Raw genomic sequence first — 20794 nt, forward strand, 5'->3', positions numbered from 1 at the left:
CTGAAATGAAATAATTTAAAAACTACACCCTTCTGCCCTACTTTAAGGTCCACATAAGAACAGATGAAAAGTTTTGTTCCATTGGCAAAACTGAATCAAGGCTTTTGATCCTCAAAGATCTCTTAATCGCTTTGCACATTGGTTCTTTTCATTATTTCAAACATACTTGAAGACAGACACTTTCCTCTCTCCCTTTTTTCCTTCTTTTTTTTTTTTTTTTTTTTAAAGACTTCTCTGTCTTCCCAAGTAAAGTTAAGAAGCGCTACTTCTGAATGTGAATTCAAATGTATACAACATCAAAGAACTGGAGAACACTGCAGGAAAACCTCTGAAAGAAATACTCAGCTTTTACACTGATAAGAATAAAAATTTCAACAACAACCTACTGAGCCAAAGAGACATAGCTCCCAGAAAATGACTTCTTGCAGTTGCACCCTCTTCTACCACAAGGATGCATAAAAAGTGTAAGAAGAGTTCTAAAATATCCACTTTGTAATCCAGAAAAGGATTAACAGAGGGATTAACAGAATTTCCACAATATTTAACAAATACAACAGTTTTCAATCAAGTTTGTCTCAAAGGCCACACAAACTAGCCATCTTCCCTACTGCCAGAAAAACAAGGAATGGTTAGCTCCTCATGGACAATTAAAGACTTCTCTGTGTTTGGGCCATTTCCCAGCCAACTCTGTCAGGATGGCAGACAGCTGTTTGTTCTTTGCTCCCTGTGAGTTTCAACATATACACACGTTGATCTGCATTAGCAAAGTCCAAAAAAGCAGGATCCTTGCCACCAAAAGTGTTCTAGCTCACAACATCCACCTCTTCACCCTTCTGGTGCTTAAGAAAAGTTCCAAGGAAGATTATATGCTTCTGGTTAAAAAAAGAAGGTAGTTGTTGGTGGGATGATTGCTGGGTTTTTTTAAAGCTCGACTCAGAATTGGAGTCTCCGTCGCATCAAACTGAACTTAAATCAAGGTTTCTCAGCAATTTCACGTCTCTGCAATTCTAGGAAGTCAAATCTAGCAACAAACCAGCAATTCTTAAAAAACCACAGGGATAGAATTTACATTAACACAGGGCATCTTAACACCCCTGTGAGATAAGTCCAGACAACTGGAGTCAGAGTTTTCCAACAAATATACATACAGTTACCTTTGGGTTTTTATTAAAGTCTTAATCCTGCTCTTGCACTCACCGCCCAGCTGAATGGGCAGAGACATTTCCCGAAATGAAGACCATTCCCTGCTTGTGCAAGACTTTGCAACGAGTAGGTTCCCAAAAATTAGACAACGAATTATGGACAGGAGAGATGGGAGGTGGAGTGAGAATTGGCCAGCTCACGAGCCATCAAGGGGGATGGATAAGATCAAAAACAAACTCCACCTGGAAAGCTGCATGTAGGCAGCAGAGTAGAGCAAGTTTAATGCGTTCAGAGCCTGAGGCATTGTTTAGCAAGTGGGTGGATGCTTTTTGAGCCAACTTCATCTACCCAAATGGTGTCAGAGCCATTGTAAACTGCCTTGTTAAATTATGGTCACAAAGCAATCCAGAGCTGAGGAGGGCCAGCAACAAAAGGCTGCACAACACAAAACAGGCACATGCCTTGTTGTGCTACAGGAGGCAGGTAATGGCAGCACCTGCTCTGCAGGAAACCTTCATCACCCAGTGCAGGCAACACAACCAGCCTGAGCCCCCCAGGGCTCGGGAGGACACTGTCTCTATGTGATCTGGACTACCTCAGCCAGACTCCTCCATGTTTTCTTGTCACTAACAAGAGGAAAGAGTCTTTCTGCTGGATGTCAAAAGATCTGACTTGGACTTCTTCATGCAGCTGTCAAACATAGCAGCCTCCCTCAGCCTCCTCTGTCTTGACTCCTCTCTTTTTTCTCATATATATCCCCTAAAGGCAAGGGAAGTCTGTAAATAAATACGGTACCTAGCCCCACACTGCTTGTACTGATAGCCAAGCTTTCAGATTCAGCCACAGTAAAGCAACATTTAGACCCTGCTCATTTATTCCACTGCACCAAATGAGTCAGATGAAACACAGCTGAGACCACACCAGCCACCATTGGCCCCACAAACCACTTCAGTGGCCTCAGAGAGATGAAAACCCCAGATCCCTGCCTGACAAGTGTCCTGCCTGCAGCCCTAGGGGTGTCTGCAGGCAGAGAGCAGTGCCCAGCTCCAGCCCACACAGACCTCATGGGCACTGGACACGTCCACACAGCCGGAGGACAAAGCAACTCCAGGGAGATGAGCTTTCCCCTCATCAATTTTTAGGAGCAAACCACTGCCCATCATAACAAGCATGTTTTCCAGTGTTCACCAGAGTACAAAGCTTGACAAGAGAGGACTAAAAGGAAACCAGGGATTCGAGCCACCTCCTGACCATAATGGGAATGCCAGACATGGGTTGGCAGCTGGAGTGTGGCAAGAGAGAGCTGCTCCGTAGGGCCTCCCTGAGGACACAGCTCCCTCACCTTCACAGCCATGGGGTTTCTCACTGTAGGTGCCTGACATTTTGCAACACCTTCCTGCATCTCAATCCCACATCTGTCACAAGCCACAGCCAAGTTCTGCACTTCATATGGATTTCTAAATATCATACCTACAGTGTCCTGCTGCTGGCAGGGTAATTTCCAGTTCTGCCCTTCCCAGTGCACGTTGTAACATTAAACTTTATTTTACTTGGCAGCCAGAGCTCACTTTTTAAACAGCTGTGAGCAAAAGACCCCTCAACTGGTGCAAATAAACATGGTTTTATTTTTAATTTGTAAATTAAAACAAACAACTTGTGTTCCAGTCAGTGCAGTCCACATCTATGGATCCATAAAACCCCACACAGAGCAAAGGAGACCTTCTGGCCTCTCCAGTGCTCTGAGAGGCGCCTGGTTTTACCCTTAATATTGCACATTGATAAGGATAGAAAACTTCTGAGGCATCTCTGAGTCCTTTTTGCATAACCCCCTGAAATCTGAGGCCTGCTGTGCAGACTACAGTTTCCACTGAAAAAAATGTCCAACTGAGCAGGAGATAGGAATTAAACCTAGAGCATAGGTTTAGCCTACAGAGAACTGAAACTATGGAGTAGATTTGACTAGATTTTGTCCGTGGTCTTATTTCTCATGGTAAGGGCAGGCTTGTAAAGACCACATTTGGGAACTAACTCCTAGCAGCAGCAATCTGCTGTTTCCCCAGGAACAGCAGGTCTGAATGCCCAGTAAATTTTTATCCTCATTGCTGATGGAAGTAGTTTTATTCCTGAAAAACTTAAACCACTGAAGCCCAGCACTTAAAAGCAAGTTGGTCATACCTCACCCAGCCTGGCTCCCTGGAAACACAGGAGTGACAGAGAGACTGAGGCAATGTCTGCAGGCCTGGCGTCACTGCGCTGCCACTCCACACACAGCTCCAGGAGCAGGAGCAGCAGATGGAGAAGGATTGTTCAAATGGCAGAGCTGGTCCTTCCTTCGGAGACATACGGCTCTAGCAACAGAGGAAAACAACCAGTGAGGAGGTTTGAGGAGAGCAGTTCTGGAACACATGTGAGAAACAAATGCAAGGCTGAGCAGAGGCTCTGGAGCTTTTGCTGTTCCTGGCATGGCACTATGTTGGATACACAGGGTCTTTTTCAAGTAGGACCAAGTTTAAATGAAACACCTGATGAGTGAATATTTCAAACTACATCCTCAAGATAGAGGAGATTGCCAAAAGCCTGGGTCCTGCAGTCTCTGGCACGGCACAAGTCTCTGCCACGAAGTAAAACCCAGAAGGTGAAGATGCATCGAGCATGCACAAGGCTTCCAACCTAGATGTGCCCACACATGCTGCTGTACTACAGAGAGATGCCAAGAGCAGAGCTTTTTGAGTTAGAAAGGCACACAGGCAGGCAATGAAAGAACTTCAGATTTGTGCTAAGTTCCCTTAGCATATAAACTATATCTACTATAAATATACACATGGTTTATTTATATGTAGTAAAGGCAAAAGGGCTCAGAAGCACTTGGCTCAGTTTGAGTTTATGTCCCTCCCACAAGCTTTCTGCAAAGGTTTAGGAAACCTTCTGCTCCTGTCTTCCTCTGGGTTGGGTTGTTACATTTGTAAAATAAAAAAGTCAATCCTTTACCTGTTTCTGGTTCAGATCCACTAGCATCAGCATCGGTATTGATGGAGCAATTCAGATCACTAATTTCTCTGTGAGCTAAACGTTAGTACTAGTGCCACTAGAGCATGGTGAGGGGCTGCTATTCTGCTACTGCTCCTTGAGATTGGTTTGGGTTACTGTTATTGGGGAAAGAAGAGGAAAATCATACTGCAAAATTCACCAGCTCAGGATGTCACGGTATTCTGAAGCTGATCAGTGCAACTGGGTGGGTCAAACAGCTTCACTGTGGAGTTTGGAGATATGAGGCCAGAGTTTTCATTAGTCCCTCCTGTGGATGCTGTAACTTGGAAGATTGTTTCCAGTACCTCTGCCCACCAGCTTTTCCCAATTCAGCCCGTTACTTGTGGGAGATTTGTGCAAGAAGCCAATCTGCTATTCTAATGCAACTCAAAGCCAACTCCTTCAGTGGACAAAATACAGTCAGAGCAAATTTTGTATCTGCTTTCCCAAGGTCCCTTCTCTCAAACAAATAAACAAACAAAAAAAAGTTTATTTTTATAGAGCTTGGCTTAAAAAGCCAGACTTGGAAATGTACTGAGTGGAGCAATTCTCCAGCACCACCCAAAACTAGCCAGCAAAGGAAATCTCGCCAAGGCTGTTAATTTGACGTCTGGGGGGAAACGAAACCTATTGCTGCCATCTGCACAAAGGAAACAGAGGCAAAGCAAACCCCCGCTGTGTGAGCAGAAAGAAAGGTTCAGCATAGCAGAGACAACACAAACCATATGAGACACTTGTTAAACCTCCTCCCTCCTTCTTTTTCCAACACTAAATGCTGCAGGACAATGATCAATCTATTCAATAGAAGCTTCAGGCAAGACCCCAGGACCATCAGTGGTGCAGGTCTGTTTTCTAACAGATTCTGGCACATTGAGACCCTGCTCCCTGGTAAATCTTTAAGACAACATGAATAGTTTACATACTCTGAGCCCCACAGATGGTTTGGATCTAAAGACCTTGTGCAGACTGCAGTGGTCATGAAACTCATCCTCACAGGGAGAATTTGGGATGCACCACATTTTTACTGTTGCTTGTACTGCTCAATTTGTGAAGCAGAATAAGTAAGTGAGCTTTTAAAAAATAAAGGTAGTTTGAAAAGAGTTTCATCTACTGTGACGTTTTGGTTCAGCTCATTTCACTCCAAAGATAAGCATGACTCTAGTGTGGGCTATTGCCCAGGTGAAGAAAACCTCTCCCTCAGTAATCCTGCTCTGGTGGGGGTTAATCTGCAATCACCTCTGTCTGTGGACAGGGCCCCTACAGCTGCACCAACATCTTGGGCTGGAAAACTGGCAGGAATACCTTGGTAGTGCACCAGGAGGCTCTGGGAATTTCATTACATTTTCCACTCACCCAGCGTGTCTCCGGAAGGCCATCTACGGAAGAGAACAGAACCAGCGTGTTGCCGCCCAACCCTCTGGAATTTCTCCTTTCACACCCACTGCCTAAGCACAAACACCCTCACCCCAGGCCAGATTCTGATCTTCTTTTATATAGCAAAACCCACAATCTACTAATATCAGCTACAGGCTCTTGCTGCAACATCTACTGACCAGCAATCCCAAGGGGGACAAGTCCTCCCCTCCTGCCTCCAGCAGTGCTTAGCACTGATTCTCCACTGCTTCCAACTGAAGTTACAAGAAAAAAACCACATCCCAGCACTGTGCCTGGAGTAGAGGGACTGGCACCCCCCCTTCCAGGCTGAACAGTGGCTCTGGTACATGTTCAGGCTTGTTGCAGCCTGTCCCTCAAGTGACCCTTGCAGTGGTGCTGTGGCACTCCAGCACTTTTCACTTCAGCTTTGGAAGAAGCTGCAATTCACAGAGCCAGCAGGGGCAAGGGGTGAAGAATTTATCAGCTCTGCAGTTCACTTTGGAGAGGGCACAAAATGCAGCTCAGCTGGATGCATTCATCTCCTCATTTGAGCAGATGTGAGGATATCCAGTGACCTTGTTGAAAACAGACTCACCTGGAGAGATTCAGACATTTGTACTGAAACCAGAGTTCTTCCAGAGAAAAGTTTGCACTTGGGGATTGCAAAATTCTCCTTGCAAGCAAAAAATCCTCCTGCAAATAACAGATCACCAGCAGGGTCTCACACACAGAGACATCTCTGTGCTCACAGGATACACAGAATTTCCATAGGAGCCAGAAAAGAGGAAGAAAAGGTGTAAGACCCGGGAGTCCTGACTCCATGCCTGGTAAAGACCGTTCCCTCCTTACAGGAGGACGTATGTCACTTTTTCAGTATGTTCACAAGACCTAGGGGACAATCAAGCAGACATGCTGCCCCAGGCATCAAAATGTCACTTGGCAAACTAATGAGGGGTTTGGAGTGTCCCCTCCAGATCTGTCCAGGAGAGACGTGGCACCCCCAGGGCTGCGGTGCACGAGCAGCCTCAGTGCTGTGCCCCGAGGTGATGGACAGCTGTGGTGTGAGCAAACCTCTCTCAGCAGGACTAACTCCAACTTAAAAATTGAGCTTCTGTTTCAAGTCAGATTTTCCCCTGATGTGCCTCATCCTGCCCAGAGACAAAAATAGAGGAAGTGAGAAAACAGACCTTTATTACCAACTGCAATCCCCACTGCCCAGCAACCAGTTCTACGCTCCCCGTCAGCCTTGCATAAAGACAAAATAATAAAACCAACAGCCCGCACTACCCACAAAATAAAATATAGACAGCACGAGTCTTTATGCAGCTCAGTCACCACGTGTCTGCAAGCAGAGCAGAGGAGAGCTGCAATCCTTGTCCTACACACTGTCTAACCTCTGCTCCAGCTCTGAACGTGCTTCAGGAGGGGACCACAAGCATGTCATTAGGTAAACTGGGTCTGCTGTCTGTCCTGCTGGATAGGATGATCCCTTTCCAGGATTCCTCATTATTTATCTATACATAGTAGACCATTTGTAATTTATTTTTTTCCCTGCTGGAAAGGAAAACAAAAGCCAGTGGATTCAGTGGTGAGGATAATGCAATGGTTCCACCAGGGTTAGGCTGCCAGGCTGTGTGCAGTTGTGGTGGGGAACATGAGGAGGGCTGCAGGCTGCTCCTGGCACTGCCAACCATAATTACCCCTGACCAGATCATGGTTACACCCTGTTCCCTGCAACACTTGGGACTTCCAGACTGAAACACATCTCAGGCAGATACAGGGGCTGTTTCTATCCCTCCTAATGTCCACAGTGAGGCTCCAGGGGTCCCAAGTCCCCACAGGACTGCTTATGCAAACCTGGTATTTAACAAATGATTTGGATGAGCCAAGGTAAATAGGCAATGGGGACACCATGGAAAACAAAGGAGCAGTTTTAGCTGAAGGAGCACGTTATGCCTTCACAGTATTTTATGAGGAACACATTAGCCCTGAGAGAAAAGTGTGAGGAGACAAATCTCAAGTCACTATATAAAAGATACATGAACAGCTCCCCAGGCCATCAGAGACACCCACCTTCTCCACATCCATGGACTTTAACGAGAAAGGGCAAAATGTCTTTAACTGTCTCCCATCCCTTCCCATCTCCTACTTCTCCCTACCCTGCAACAGCCTAGGGCAGCACTGCAGTCTCCAGCGCTGCAGTTCCCTGGAGGCAGCCAGGAAGCACTTGGACAAACAGCCACACTGCTGGATCTCAGAACATCCCCGGGGACAGAGCAGCACCTCCCTGCTGGGCACTTCATGTGACACTGGAGCCCCAGAGTCTGGGCTCCGGGGAGCACGTTCAACCTCTGGCATATAACCCTGCAATCCGATCTCCCCTGTTCCCATGTGGGCCATCCCTTCCCGCCCCCCAAGGCTCCCTACCCGGGGCACCAGCTTAACCCACCTGCTCTGAGTGGTTAGCTGGCCAAGTGTGCTCCTCTAACATGGAATTTATCTGCAGTTTCTGGGATGCTGGCACAACCTGCCTGCCTAGAATAGGCAAGGTCAGTAGGATGAGAGCCTTCTGGAGCTGCAGCAATAACAGGCCACAGTCCAGTCAAGCATTAACCCCCAGAACCGCTCCCAAACCCAGCAGCAACAGTCCAGCCAGGAATTTGAAAGGCAGTGAGATGTTCCCACAAACAGGCCAGCCCTTTGGCAGATGGGGGCAGGAGGGCTAGGGCAGCACACAAACACAAGCTCTCATAAGGCCATAAAGAGCTTCTGTTTCCCGACATACTGCAACAGCGGGAAGGCGGAGGCAGGGAAAGCAGCAGTCCCGGGCCACGTGGCAGGTCAAACCACCGCCCAGTTTGCTGGCATCCTCCAAAGTTTAAATATGCTTTGAGCCAGCAGTGAATCATCCCTGGCAGGTAAGAATGATATTAATTTATGACATGCCAAGTGCATGCAGATCTTTTGGTGTCAGTCCAATGGTTTTAGCCTTATTAACACACGGCGACGGCTCAGGTTGCAGCTGTGCACATTAAACTCTGGCAAGTGGCATTTTAAACAATGACAAACTTCAGAACAATCACTCCACACATGGAGCCAGGCCAGGCAAAACTGAAGGGTGGCAGAATAAAGGTCAAGGGGGGAACCTGTTTGTCTGGGAGAGAACAGGTGGCCTGCTTGGGTTGCTGCAGGGTCTTTAAACTGTCTGAAGGACACAGTCAGGGATCATTTTAACCCATTAAGCTGCTTAAGCCTTCCCTTACACTGGTTTGAACTTCGAGAAAGCATTAAATCTTAAACAGCTTAGTAATACATCTTTAGGAAAGCTCTCCCCTGTGCTTATGCATCCAGAGTGCACATGCTGCACTGTGGACAGGCACATCCTTCCCATAACAGCAGGACCCCTCTCGCAACTGAGCCACATCCGAGCAGCTAAAACACAGAAAGCTCTAAAGTAAAGCCCTGCACCAGAGCAGAATGTCACACTGGGACACAGACAACAAGGGGAACATGTCCCCATCACCACTGTGCCACTCAGCAGGTCCAAGGACACTGTCAGAGAGAAAAACATCTCCTCACCAGCTCCTCCCTCACCAGCCTCGCATGGGACATGAGCGAACTGCGGCTGCCAAGACCTTGCGTTGTGCCCATGGAACTCAAACCACATCCAGCAAGGAGGGCTGTGACAGACAGTGACTTCTGAGGATAGCTTCTTACCTTGACACCCAGGCAGAGCAAAGTCAGTCCAAACCATTCCAGCCAGCTGTGCTTGCACCAGAAAATAGGATGATGGAGACATAAAAGATGTTTTCATGGCAGGAAATGTAAATATTCCAAGCCATGTTTCAAAGCTGTACTTCTCAATTTGAAAAACATCAAAATAGATTTTTTTAAAGTGTCAAAAGCCAGATGCTTCAGAATAAAGCAGCAGAATAAGACCTGACATGTAACAATGTTTTCCAATGCAGTGCTTCCAAACCAGTTGTTTTCAGATTTTTTCATTTGCCCCCTCTCCACCCAATCTTATCCTTGCAAGCAGAATTTTTATTTTCCAAACAGGTACTTCCCAAAAGAAAGAATTTTGAGCAATAAATCAGATCTTGTTAAATAAATACTAGAATTTAGCGACAGATGAGATCTCATCCAAAACAGAACAGGATGTAAATTATAAAGAAACAGTTCCCTCAGATTTAAATACCAGGTGTGTGGATATATTTATTCCCAAACGAAATTAATGGAATTAAATTCTTTCGTAACAAGGCACTTTTATTCTGGAATAGGAGCATCCACATATGAAATTAATCAAGAATAGCTAAAGCCACAGTAAGGTCTCAGGCTACTGACTCTTAAGTGAAAACAGTAAATTCATTCAGCCTCTTACAGTTTCTTCCTACATAACACACCAGATCCCCCTGGATAAATGTTCTGTAAGTAAACGACCAGTCCCAGCATGGCTGCAAACGCCTCATGATAGTACTTCAATGAGATGGACTGGAATCAATATTTTTCATCTTGGCAGCTCGGGGCCAGTGAGCAGGAGCTGGGCAGGGCTGGCAGCCAGCGCGACACCGGCGCAGCAGGGAGGGCAGCTGGCACAGCACTGACCTGGAAAGACATTTCTAGCTAGTAGGTATCAGTTCCGGCACCATCTGAGCCTCCTGGAGGGAGGTGGGAAAAAGGAGATAATTAAATAGAGGTTTTCAATTTGAACCTTCTCCCAAGTATCTTTATAGGGATCAGACAGAAGTTTGGCTACAGTTTAGACTGAGCTACTGGAGAAATGTGAGTCCCCATGTTTCATAATGGAGGCTTAAGAGACAGGATTAGATACTGCTAGATCTAAAAACCTGATACGACATACTGATTTAATATACATTAATTAATTCAAGTTTGATATCCCTAAGTTCATCTGCAGCCAGAACAGAACACGTATTTGTGATCCAGATAATTGTGCAGAAATGTGATTAGGTGGTTTTGTCTGATGGAGCACAAACCTGTGTCACTGTGCAGGTAACAAACTGCTTTAATATTGGTCATTACAGGACCACAGCAAGGGTCTGTTTTCCAACCAGAGAGTAGAACAACATTTTCTGGTCAGGAGTGAGGACCGAGGGAGGAAACAAGGGCTGTTATTTACAACTATACAGGCAGAGAAACACAAGAGGCATTACACTGTGAAGAGTAATGAGTGTGTCAGAAGTATAAAATCAATCTTAATTCTACAAAGATGTAAGACAACTCCCTATCGGGCAGTTACTCAGTTTTTATAGAAACAAAGATATAGAACAGCAAGGTGTGAATATAATTAATCTTGGTACTTTTAGACATGGGGTTCTCTGCTGCCTGGACAACTGTTTTTCATCCTACTTTAAAAGGAGCACTTACCTGGAATTCATATAGGAGACCTTGCCATCCCTATTCTAAGCCAGGCTTTCTGAAGAAAGTTATAGCTGTTTTTCTTGGTAATTCTTCTCTTCATTATCATCTACATTGATTCAGCTTTTTGCAAAATGAAATTGGAGAGTCAACAGAGACACAGCAAAAGCAAAGGCAGCCAAATTCAAGTCCATGCTCAGACTGCTTTGGAACTTCAGTGCCAGCAAAGCAATCACAGTTATCACAAACTGACCTACAATATTCAGCCTGATTCTTCTAATTGGTTTAACAATAAAAATCAATGGTTAGAACTCTGTAGTATAAAGGAAACGTAGTAAGATTGAAATAATAGCTACAAGTGCAGAATTTTAGGAGTTCAAAGCAGAAAAAAAAACCAGCACAGGGCATATTTGATACAATTAGTTAATATTCATCCCCGAAGAAACACTGGTTATCTTCTTAAATTTATTCTTTCATGAAATCTAGGCAATGTCGTCAGCATCTTCAGACCATACCTGCATTTTATGATGAATTATGAGTTCTCTTTCTCATTCCTAAACAGAATGTTAGTGTTCCCAGTGGACCCTACCTGCACCAAAATGGGATTTAACAATGCATTTTCTTGCTTTCTTAATAAAATAGCTTGATTTGCTGCTACAATAGTGCACTTACAGAACATTCATAGTGCTGATCAATAAACACAGTATTGCATTTTTTATCACAAGAAAGCTTCCTCAACACATCTTGAGAAAAAAAAAAATTAACCCTCCCAATAACTTTGTGAGGTTCACAGCAAATGACAGCAGAACACCTTGGGGTGTCCTGTGCCAGGGCCAAGATTTGAATAATCCTGACAAGTCCCTCCCAGATCAGCATATTCTGTGATTTCATGGCCAGTCCTCATCACGTGACCATAGTCATATTTAGCACCAGGACAGGGCTCCATGAGCGGCAGCTTTCTCTGGCAGAAAGAGCCAGTCAATATTTACATTCCCCATGAACATACAAAAGAGCATCAGGGTACTTGAGAAATTAGCCCTTGATTGCCACTTGGAAGGCATCATCAGAAAGTCAAATCACTTCAGCACTTCCAACAACAGAACGGCTTTCATTCTTCAGACTCCCGATCTCTCACAGATGTGTCAAGGTCTTTTCCTGGGAGCAGGAGATGTCTGAAGGGCATAATGGGTGCTGAAAGAGCCTGATGTGAGGGGTTTATTATTTAAAATGTGAAAAGATAAAAAAAAGCATATGGTCAGCTCTTGCTTTCTTTCTTGCTGAAGCAGCAGACAGAAATCTGATAGTCCTGAGCCAGCTACAGGGAATACTGGTAGGATTCTTCAGTGCAGGACAAAGAGAGTTCTACTGTAATATTAAATGATTGCTGAAGTTGGGGGACACAGATTCAGTGGGTTCAACTCGGCTCTCGAGTTCCCAAAATGTCACCACATCAACAGTCCTACATCTTGGCTTAAAAGTCACAAAACATCCAGTGCCTTTCCAAGTGAGCTCTCAGCTCCTCTCATTTCCTGCATACAATAGCATTATTCAGTCACTGAAGTTTCCACTTAGCCTGCATTTATGCCAAGTACTTTTAATTGCAAAGGAAAAGGATGTTAAGATCTCCCATTTCTTCTTTCTAATTCATAAGGGACACATCAGTGGTTGGTAAAAGTTATAGGTTAAGGGTTGTTCTCCCATTTATTAAGGGACTCACATCCTCCTCCTGCTGCCAGGCAAGCAGAGGTAAGCTACCTCTATTGCAAGGGTAGGAAAAGTTACTTGTAAAATACAAAAAAGGTGAATCACGGTAAACTAACTGCCAAACACGCTTCAGGCAAGTCTGGACAGCACCTAAACCTGCAAGGTTTACAACTGATCTGAGTCACCTCGACCACCACAGGTCTTACTGCAGAATGGTTAGTGAGTATTCACTCAAAACACTTACAGAAATCCAGACAGAATCCAGCTCAAAGAACTCATCACAACATGTAGAGCAGCAGCTTTGACTGAAGCAAAATGCTGCATAGCAAGGACTGGAACAACTGGAAAAACAGATGCTTAATTTCTACTTATTTTTGGCAGCCTTGTTCCTATGATATCTGTTAGATGAGGAAAAAAAGCTGCTGAATGGTGCTTAGTAAGAAATCTATGAACCACAGCCTCATCTATGGATTATCAGGGTGGCAATACAGCTCTACTGAAACTTATTTTCCTTTTGATCAATCCGTAGAAGGGTCTCAAGCAACGTTCCCATATGGATTTTGTTCCTATTATGCAAGATCTGATGAACTACATTGTCTGAGACAAAGGGATTAAGTGAATTGAAGTGGTGTTTTGGGCTTGGGAGTGTTTTAAGTGTTTTCACCCCACCTCTTCAGCCGTGGGACAAGAGACTTATTAGCTAGTTATCATGCAAATGAACTGAAATGTAAATTAAGTGCTACATTCTAACATAGCTTAATAGTCCCAGGAGCAAGAATTTAGTTAATTTTAATGAACGGTAATTCTATCCAAAAATATAGTTTATTAACAAGCAAATACAATAAATCGCACCACTAACTTTAAATAAACGATCTAGCAAGCTCACCTTCACACTAAGTGACATTTGGTTAATACAGAGCAAGAAAGCAATGCACATGTGCTTTCCACAGACACAGAATGGACTCAGTTGCAAACCAAATTCAAGTTCTAATCCAAAAAAGGGCACATAAAAGCAAAAGCAATGAAGACTTAACATGAACATTGCTATTTCTTTCCACCAGACCTTCGTTCTCTTACAAAATAGGTCTGCAATACAAAAAAGTAATAAAAACTCTGGATTCAATTTATTCAGCCTCTTCCATCACAAGTTAACTGTAACATTTTGCAACAACATGAGCAGTATTAAGAGGGAGGTGAAGTGGCAAAGATGGTTACATTTTGGAATTATGGAAGCGCAGCTGCAGACAGAGCAGCAGCTGTGGATTCTGGTGTCGTCTCAGGTTTTGCAAGAAATACAAAGATGGTAACACACATTCTTCCCTCTCATCAATTAAAACTTGACCCAACGCCCACTGACATCAGAGCAGAAGTTCTTCTCTTATCAGTGGTACTCTGGTGGGGGCAAAGGAGCCTTTGAAAACCAGTTGTCCTCTCTAGTGACAGGTTTGTCACTCTCCAGTCTTCAGCTGGGCTGTGATGTCAGTAGAACCTGACACACTGCTACCACACGGGTGTTAGAACAGTCCTGTGCTCCCTTCATGCCAGAAGAAGGGATTCAGCAGAATTCAATCTGCAGGAATTGAAGCCAACTTGGCAATAAACAGCACCGCTCTGCTCAGAGCAACATCTCAACCTCACATCACAACCAAGTAAATAGAAGGTTTGTAATGAACCTTGGTAAGAGCCCAGGAGAAGCATCAAAACAGAAGAATACACATTTCTTTATATTCGACATTGCTGTCTGCACAGGAAAGTGCATTTCTAATCCTCTGAGGGATGATCAGGAAGGCTCCCAAGAACAGTGCTCCAAGTGTAAGAGCATCCATGGCAAAACCACTCAAACAGGATTTTTAAACAAAGCCAGAGACTCCTCCATTTCCTTCATGGCAGAACAAAAAGCGACCTCTATATAGGGTTCGAATTTTATTAGCATGGTGCCTGTTATCACAACTTAGACAAAAATCATGCCTGTGATCCCTAATTATTACAGGAGTTAATCTTGGGAAAACTTTATAGCTGTATCAATGGGCTCAAGATTTACTTTATCTCATTCCTCTCCTGCACCTTTCTCTTTATAATGACTAGAAGAAAAACCCCAAAGCTTTTCCTGCTCCCACTGTTAAGATCTGCGACAAAAAATTTTTTTAAATGGCCATTTTTTTCAACTGCTGGAAACTGATTTTTTGTAGTACACAGAAAAAATTACCTCAGTGGGAACTAACCTGACAAACCAGAGCAAGCAATCAAAAATTACCCAGAAATAAACCCACTAAAGAGAAGTCCAAGCGTTGTGGCACCTTGAAAAACCAGTGATGCACAGTTCAATCAGCAACAAGCTCCCTCTCCCCTCTGCAATTTGCATAGCTGGCTCTCATGCTTGCTCGTTATGAAATACTCTTACAGCAGAACAACTTTAGAAAAATTTGGACAAGTGAGAATGGAGTTATTTTAATCTAGAAGAATATCACCCAGAGATACAGATGAATACAAACACTGTTCATATAAAAAACCCCAAAACATCAAATATGAGTTTAAGCTGCATTCTCAGTGTATATATTGGCTTTCCCCTTCTTTGTTTTATAAAAATAGGGTATGACATTTCAGCTTCAATTGCATGTTTAAGTCATTTATTTATTGAACATTCCATTCTTGAAATATCATCTATTAAAGTATTAGATAAGATTCATCCTGCTTATAGAACAGGCTAAATTTCTTCTGAACTGCACTTGGAGATAATAATAAAGAGACTGATACAGACTCAATAAGAAATAATTAGATTATGGGAAGAAGAAAGAAAATAATAAATAAATAATTATAATAATAAAATCAAGCTTCACTCTTCCTATCTGACTCCTAATAAAACAAATGCTAATGTCTTTTAGGTGATCACAACAAGGTTTAACTCCAAAATAGTATTTACAGACTGAATTCAGATATAAACTGTGATTTCAAGTCTACAACTTGCTATAAAAAGAGGACAAAAACTTCCAAGAAAACATCTCCTTCAAAGACAGAGGAAGCCACAGTAAAAATAATACTGAAAATTCCTTATCAGAGTATCGTATAAAAATTAGTATTTGTAACACTACCATAGCTTTTATCATCTATTTTTTTAAAAAAGTGGATTCTGTCCTACACTTGCACATTTCTGATACAGATATAACTGTACATGGGCAATTTACATCTCAGCTCTGAGGTACAGAAGGAAAAGGAAAAAGCTGAAGGTGGATTTTGCTGCCTCAGCAGTGAACCCTGTGGGGCTGCTGGGCCTGCTGGGATTCCAGCATGGAAACAAACCTGGGAGATGACACAGACAGAAATCCAGCAGCACCAAGGCTGCTTGGACATGGCTTTCCCCTACTCCAAAGCAGATTTAATAAATAGGATTTATTTTAGAAAGTTTCACAATTCTTAAACAGTAGATGATACTTGCATTCCTAAAGGATTAAGTTCTACATTTCTTAATGCTAATTCAACTCTCCAAAACCAACCCAATAAAACCAGGAAAGATTTTTACAAGTAACATGCACAACCTAAAAATTCCACCCTCAAAACTGCCTTTTTGGTACTCTTTTAAGCTCTTAAGATACTCTATTTATTGAAGAGATGCCAGGAAGCCTGCAGAGGGAACAAATGCTTCTTTGGCAACAGGAAAACATTTTAATGCCTCCTGCCTTCAAAGTACGCACACCTCACCACAACATATGCTAATATACTACCAAGTAAGTCTCTTTATCTTGCCATTTTTATAACAAACTGTTTCATTCATATCTATTTCAGCTTGTAACTACCTACTGCACAGAGCAGCACACTGTGCTAAATCAACAAGTGGTTTATACCTAAGAAATAGAAAGTAAAAAAACAACAAAAAAATTGTATTAAAAAATATATTCAAAAAAAAGTCAAGAGGGGCTAATCACCTATAAACTGTTTCAGTATAAAATCAAAATGTTAAGTCACGTAGGCATTTTGGGCCTTTTTTCCATCCTTTGTTCTTTATTTAAAATGAACAAGATGTAACAAAAAGAGATTCCCACGAATATGATAGTGAGTGGAAATTTGCACCAAACCTGCCATTAATGTATGAAAACAAATGCCCCAGCCCTTCTGTGCAGATATCCATGTGTGCAAATATACCTGTGCATGGAGATACACACCTGCTCCTGGATTTCCAGCCTTCTCCAAGGCACACAATCCACTGACACACTTGGACAAATCAGCCAAATGCTGTATCTAGAAAAAGATCAAGACCAGCTCTTTGCAGATCTATAGTCTGCAACCGTAAAAATATAATAACTATAAAGATTTTCTATCATATTACTAGTTGGGTTTTTTCCAAGGGAAGTTGAAACTTAGAGTTGTCTTCTTCCTGAAGAACTCAAAGGAACAAAAGGAGACCTATTTCTGAAAACAAAAATCTCAAGCAATAAAAATAAAGAAAACACACCCTCAAACATGCTGGAGCAAGACCCCTTAGTGTAGGCATCACTACCAGCCTTCACTGAAACAGGATCTTCAGTCTCCAGACATATCGTAGTTACTCCAATTAAATCACTGTGGTATTTAATGATACTAGAAAGAAAAACCTGCTTTTAGTATGTGGATTTAAATACCACAGAGAACTGTCAAAGACTTGGTATACAACTGGGATAACTCTGCTGGGGTAAACATTGAGATGAGAGGGAAAAAATAAGGCTGAATTCTATGGAATAGTCACTGGGATCCATCAAAGGTTTCTGCAGGCTTACAGCAATATGCTTGATTCCAGCTGTAGAGGGGAAGAGGATGGGGATGAATAAGTGAAAACTTGTTTGTCATAACTGAACTTCTTTCTCCTGTTAGAGGAATGCAACTGCCTCAAATGATGCAACAGGTCAACCTGAAATCAGGCACATTTGAAAAATACTGGAAATCCTGAAGTCAGAGCTCGTGAATGTGTTTGGTTTGTGTGCTGCCTCAGAGGAGAGAGAAGTTAATACTTTTAAAAGCTCGGTATTTACACTTCTGAGAAGTTCCTGCAGTTCATCCAGATTTGATAGGGCAGGGTTTAAGTGCCTAAAGAGTGTTCCTTACTGGGCACTTCTGCTGCTTTGGCACACGCACACACGGTATTCCAGTACCAATGGGACACAGCATCGAATGCAGCTTTACACTGGCAGCACTCCTGAGGAGGTGGAAATGTTTATCAACTCAGTAGGTCAAAAGTCTGCAGACACTGGGTGGAGCAGCAGTATGCCACAAAACTAACAGTTGTCCTCCTAGGAGAAAAAAAAAAAGGGGGGGGGGGGAGCAGTTGTCAGTAAAGATTAAAGCTCTTGGCTCCATCCCACACAATGTGCTGGTCTGTAAAATACAGGATTAGCCCATCTCCACAGTCCAGAAAAAGCACAGTTTCATTTGCTCTCTGTGAGGGCCTGACACCAAGGCAGGAAAATACTGCGGGTGTTCTCTCAAAACCTTCCTGGTTTCTATGCACTGGGTTTAGAGCAGCAGCGTGTGGTTTTTCTCTCTGAGCAGGGTGTGGCTGAGTGTCACAGCCAGCAGGTTTAGCAGCTGACAGGAAAATAGCTGGGCAGCCTCAGCCCTGCTCATGTGTTTCTTAAATTACTGCTTGTAGGCATGAAATGACTGAAGGCCAGTGTCCTCCCTGGTCAGCAGAATGAACAAGCAGATCTTCAGAAAGGATGAGTGACAGGCAGTGATGTCACACCGTGCCACGCGGTACAGCAGGGATGGCACTGTGCAAGTGGGATCCAAGCCTCACAGTGACCCTGCTCCTGGCCCCAGCCTGGCAAGGGCCGACATATCTGCCTTAAAAGTGTTCAGATCTATTCTTCACTAACCCAGAAATCACACTTTACCCAGTGCTCATGGCATCTGTGCTTTTTCAGATACAGAAATCCAGTCCAACACTTAACTCCCCTTTCCTCTAAGAGGATACAGAATGCGATACGGAAATCCAGGCAGGAGTTACTGGCATGGATGTGGCATGTGCTAATCAGTGCTGTTCAAACGCCCAGGACTCCTACCCTGTGTGTTTTCATGGTCACTTTAAGCTCTTTAGAACAGAAACCCTGTACGTCACATCTTTCTAAAGCAGCTATCATACCTCCACAATTCCACATAATCTTACCATGTCAAGTGCACGAGCTATAGAGATAAGGATGACAGGCTGCCCTGTTTAGATCTCATTTACTGTGGATTTGCATCAAATGTCAGCTACTTAAGACTGGATTCATTAAAGGCATTTTGCACAACATAGTACATTCTTGCCTAAGGGAAGGAATGATAACTATTTTTGAAACAAGTGAACACCACGCAGAAATAAGTATTTTTAATTATTATATTTTAGAATGTTAATATAGTGTTCTTCCAAAACAGTTCCAAAGTATGTTTTTGTGGAGTCTTAACTTTAATAATTCCTAAAGGTGTCTACTGATATCATCTATCATCCTGTAACTGTAACTTCTACAAAGAGCAGTGCTTAACAATTAATTGTAAAGTAGTCCAAACTGTCACACTGTTGAATTATTTTGGGTAATATATTGATTTAGTGACCAGCAAGTAGTTTTCCATCTTTTTTTAGAAAATGATACTGTTGAATGTTTGAAAGAAGTTCTTTATAGCATGATTATAACATTTTATGCCACTAAGAATATTATGACTGTAATATGGAAGCAAATTATTTCACTCAACATGAAATCCACTGAATTTCAACATATGATTGAAGTGTAACAGAGTGGCAAATTGAAGTGTGCAATCTCTGCAATCAGATCTTTCTAAGAAAGATGGCTTTTCCGAAATAGCATTCATGCAGCCCTCTGGCTGTTGCCCAGATTTGGCATACCTAAGTTTTTCATTTCATAAAGCTGAATTGCTTACAAATCAGATGCTTCTTATGTCACAAACTCACAGCAAAACAGGCTGTGATACAGCTGTGTAAAACAGGTACCATCAACCTGAATCATCCATTAGTTTGTCTCATTAAAGATCTTCCTACTGAAAAGCAGTTTCTTGTTTTTATGGAAGATAGCTATCAAATCAATGGATTTCAGGAGAACAGGAACCAAGTGGTGTTTCAGCATTATGTAGACACCAATAAGTAATCTCAAAAACATAACTTTTTAGAGCATGTCTTTTCTGCTCCCCACCTTCAGGTATATGCTTTGTAATTAATAGCTTGACTTTAATTCTCTAACAAGAACCTAACATCACCTTTCTTGCTTAACTCCAAGTAACTTAGCTTTAAACCTCCTTTATTATTTTTCAAACAGTACAAACTGAAATTTCTCAGATGATGCTTTTCCATTGCAGAAAGTGGATTCGTTGATATTATGGCTCATGGAAGGCTACTCAAGACTAGTAGGGATTAGGGGAAGAAACATTGCACAGCAAACACGCTTAAAGGTATTACGTATCTTTATCTACATGAGAGCAACATTCCCTAAACCATATCCCCGTTCTGAGTCCCTTCTATGACTGTACTGTCCAGCAGGTCAGGAAGTCTGTGTGGGCTTGTTTGCTTGACTTGTGAATCCTGCAGACACTTTCACAACTGCTACAACCATAAAATGGAAGTATTATTAAAAACATGTATTGCTACAAAATGTATGGTCCTATGCAGAATGCTTCCACAGCATATCTCAAGTTAATTAGTGTGGAAATTAAAACAAGAGTATTTTACTGCAGAACATTTTAATTAAGCTCCAGATTTACAACTTTTCTCCATCTTTGATCCTGAAGCACTTTTTGTTTGGTGGTGGCAATCTGAAGTCAGGGTTGAGACCATCAGGGCAACTACTCGTGTTAGGTACCACTTCCTTTCCAGGGCACAGAAGTGCTGCACTACCACAAACAGGTCAATCCAATCCTAACCAAACCCTTTCCTGTCTTACACCAGGCTGAAACAAGCACATCTGAAGACCCTTTTAACAGTCTAACAGCAGTATTTTGGTTGACTCATGAATAAAGTATTTGTCAACTTATACATGCAATCACAGGCCAGGAATTTTGGATATGAAATGCTAAGTTAAAAAAAAAGAAAATCTAAGAATACGCTTTGTTCCATAAGGTGTTTTTCTTCCTAAATGAAACCCCAGTGCAATTTCCTGTATAATTACCCTTGATGCAATCCTGCCATTGGAGTTTCCCTCAAGGGAAAGCGCTTAGG

General features: G+C 42.7%; 1 protein-coding gene and 1 long non-coding RNA gene across 2 annotated transcripts in view; both read right to left on the reverse strand.

Moving 5' to 3' along the window:
* Positions 1 to 647: 647 nt before the first annotated feature.
* LOC108447274 lies at positions 648 to 9028 on the reverse strand. The gene is made up of 2 exons (XR_001862745.1): positions 5473 to 9028; positions 648 to 3491 (listed from the first exon to the last, which is right to left on the reverse strand). It is a non-coding gene; the product is annotated as an uncharacterized LOC108447274 (long non-coding RNA).
* A 4369-nt stretch (positions 9029 to 13397) lies between these two features.
* LRRC28 (leucine rich repeat containing 28) overlaps positions 13398 to 20794 on the reverse strand; it is a 49651-nt gene continuing 42254 nt past the window's right edge. The window contains exons 9-10 of the mRNA XM_017736680.1: positions 20745 to 20794; positions 13398 to 17882 (exon numbers count right to left, since the gene is read on the reverse strand). The exon at positions 20745 to 20794 is cut by the window's right edge and continues 140 nt beyond it. Coding sequence (XP_017592169.1) covers positions 17810 to 17882; positions 20745 to 20794 — 123 coding nt within the window. The 3' untranslated portion in view covers positions 13398 to 17809. The remainder of the gene's footprint in view (positions 17883 to 20744) is intronic.

The sequence above is a fragment of the Corvus brachyrhynchos genome, unplaced genomic scaffold (genome assembly GCF_000691975.1).
Source record: "Corvus brachyrhynchos isolate BGI_N302 unplaced genomic scaffold, ASM69197v1 scaffold200, whole genome shotgun sequence".
Classification (NCBI taxonomy): Eukaryota; Metazoa; Chordata; class Aves; order Passeriformes; family Corvidae; genus Corvus; species Corvus brachyrhynchos.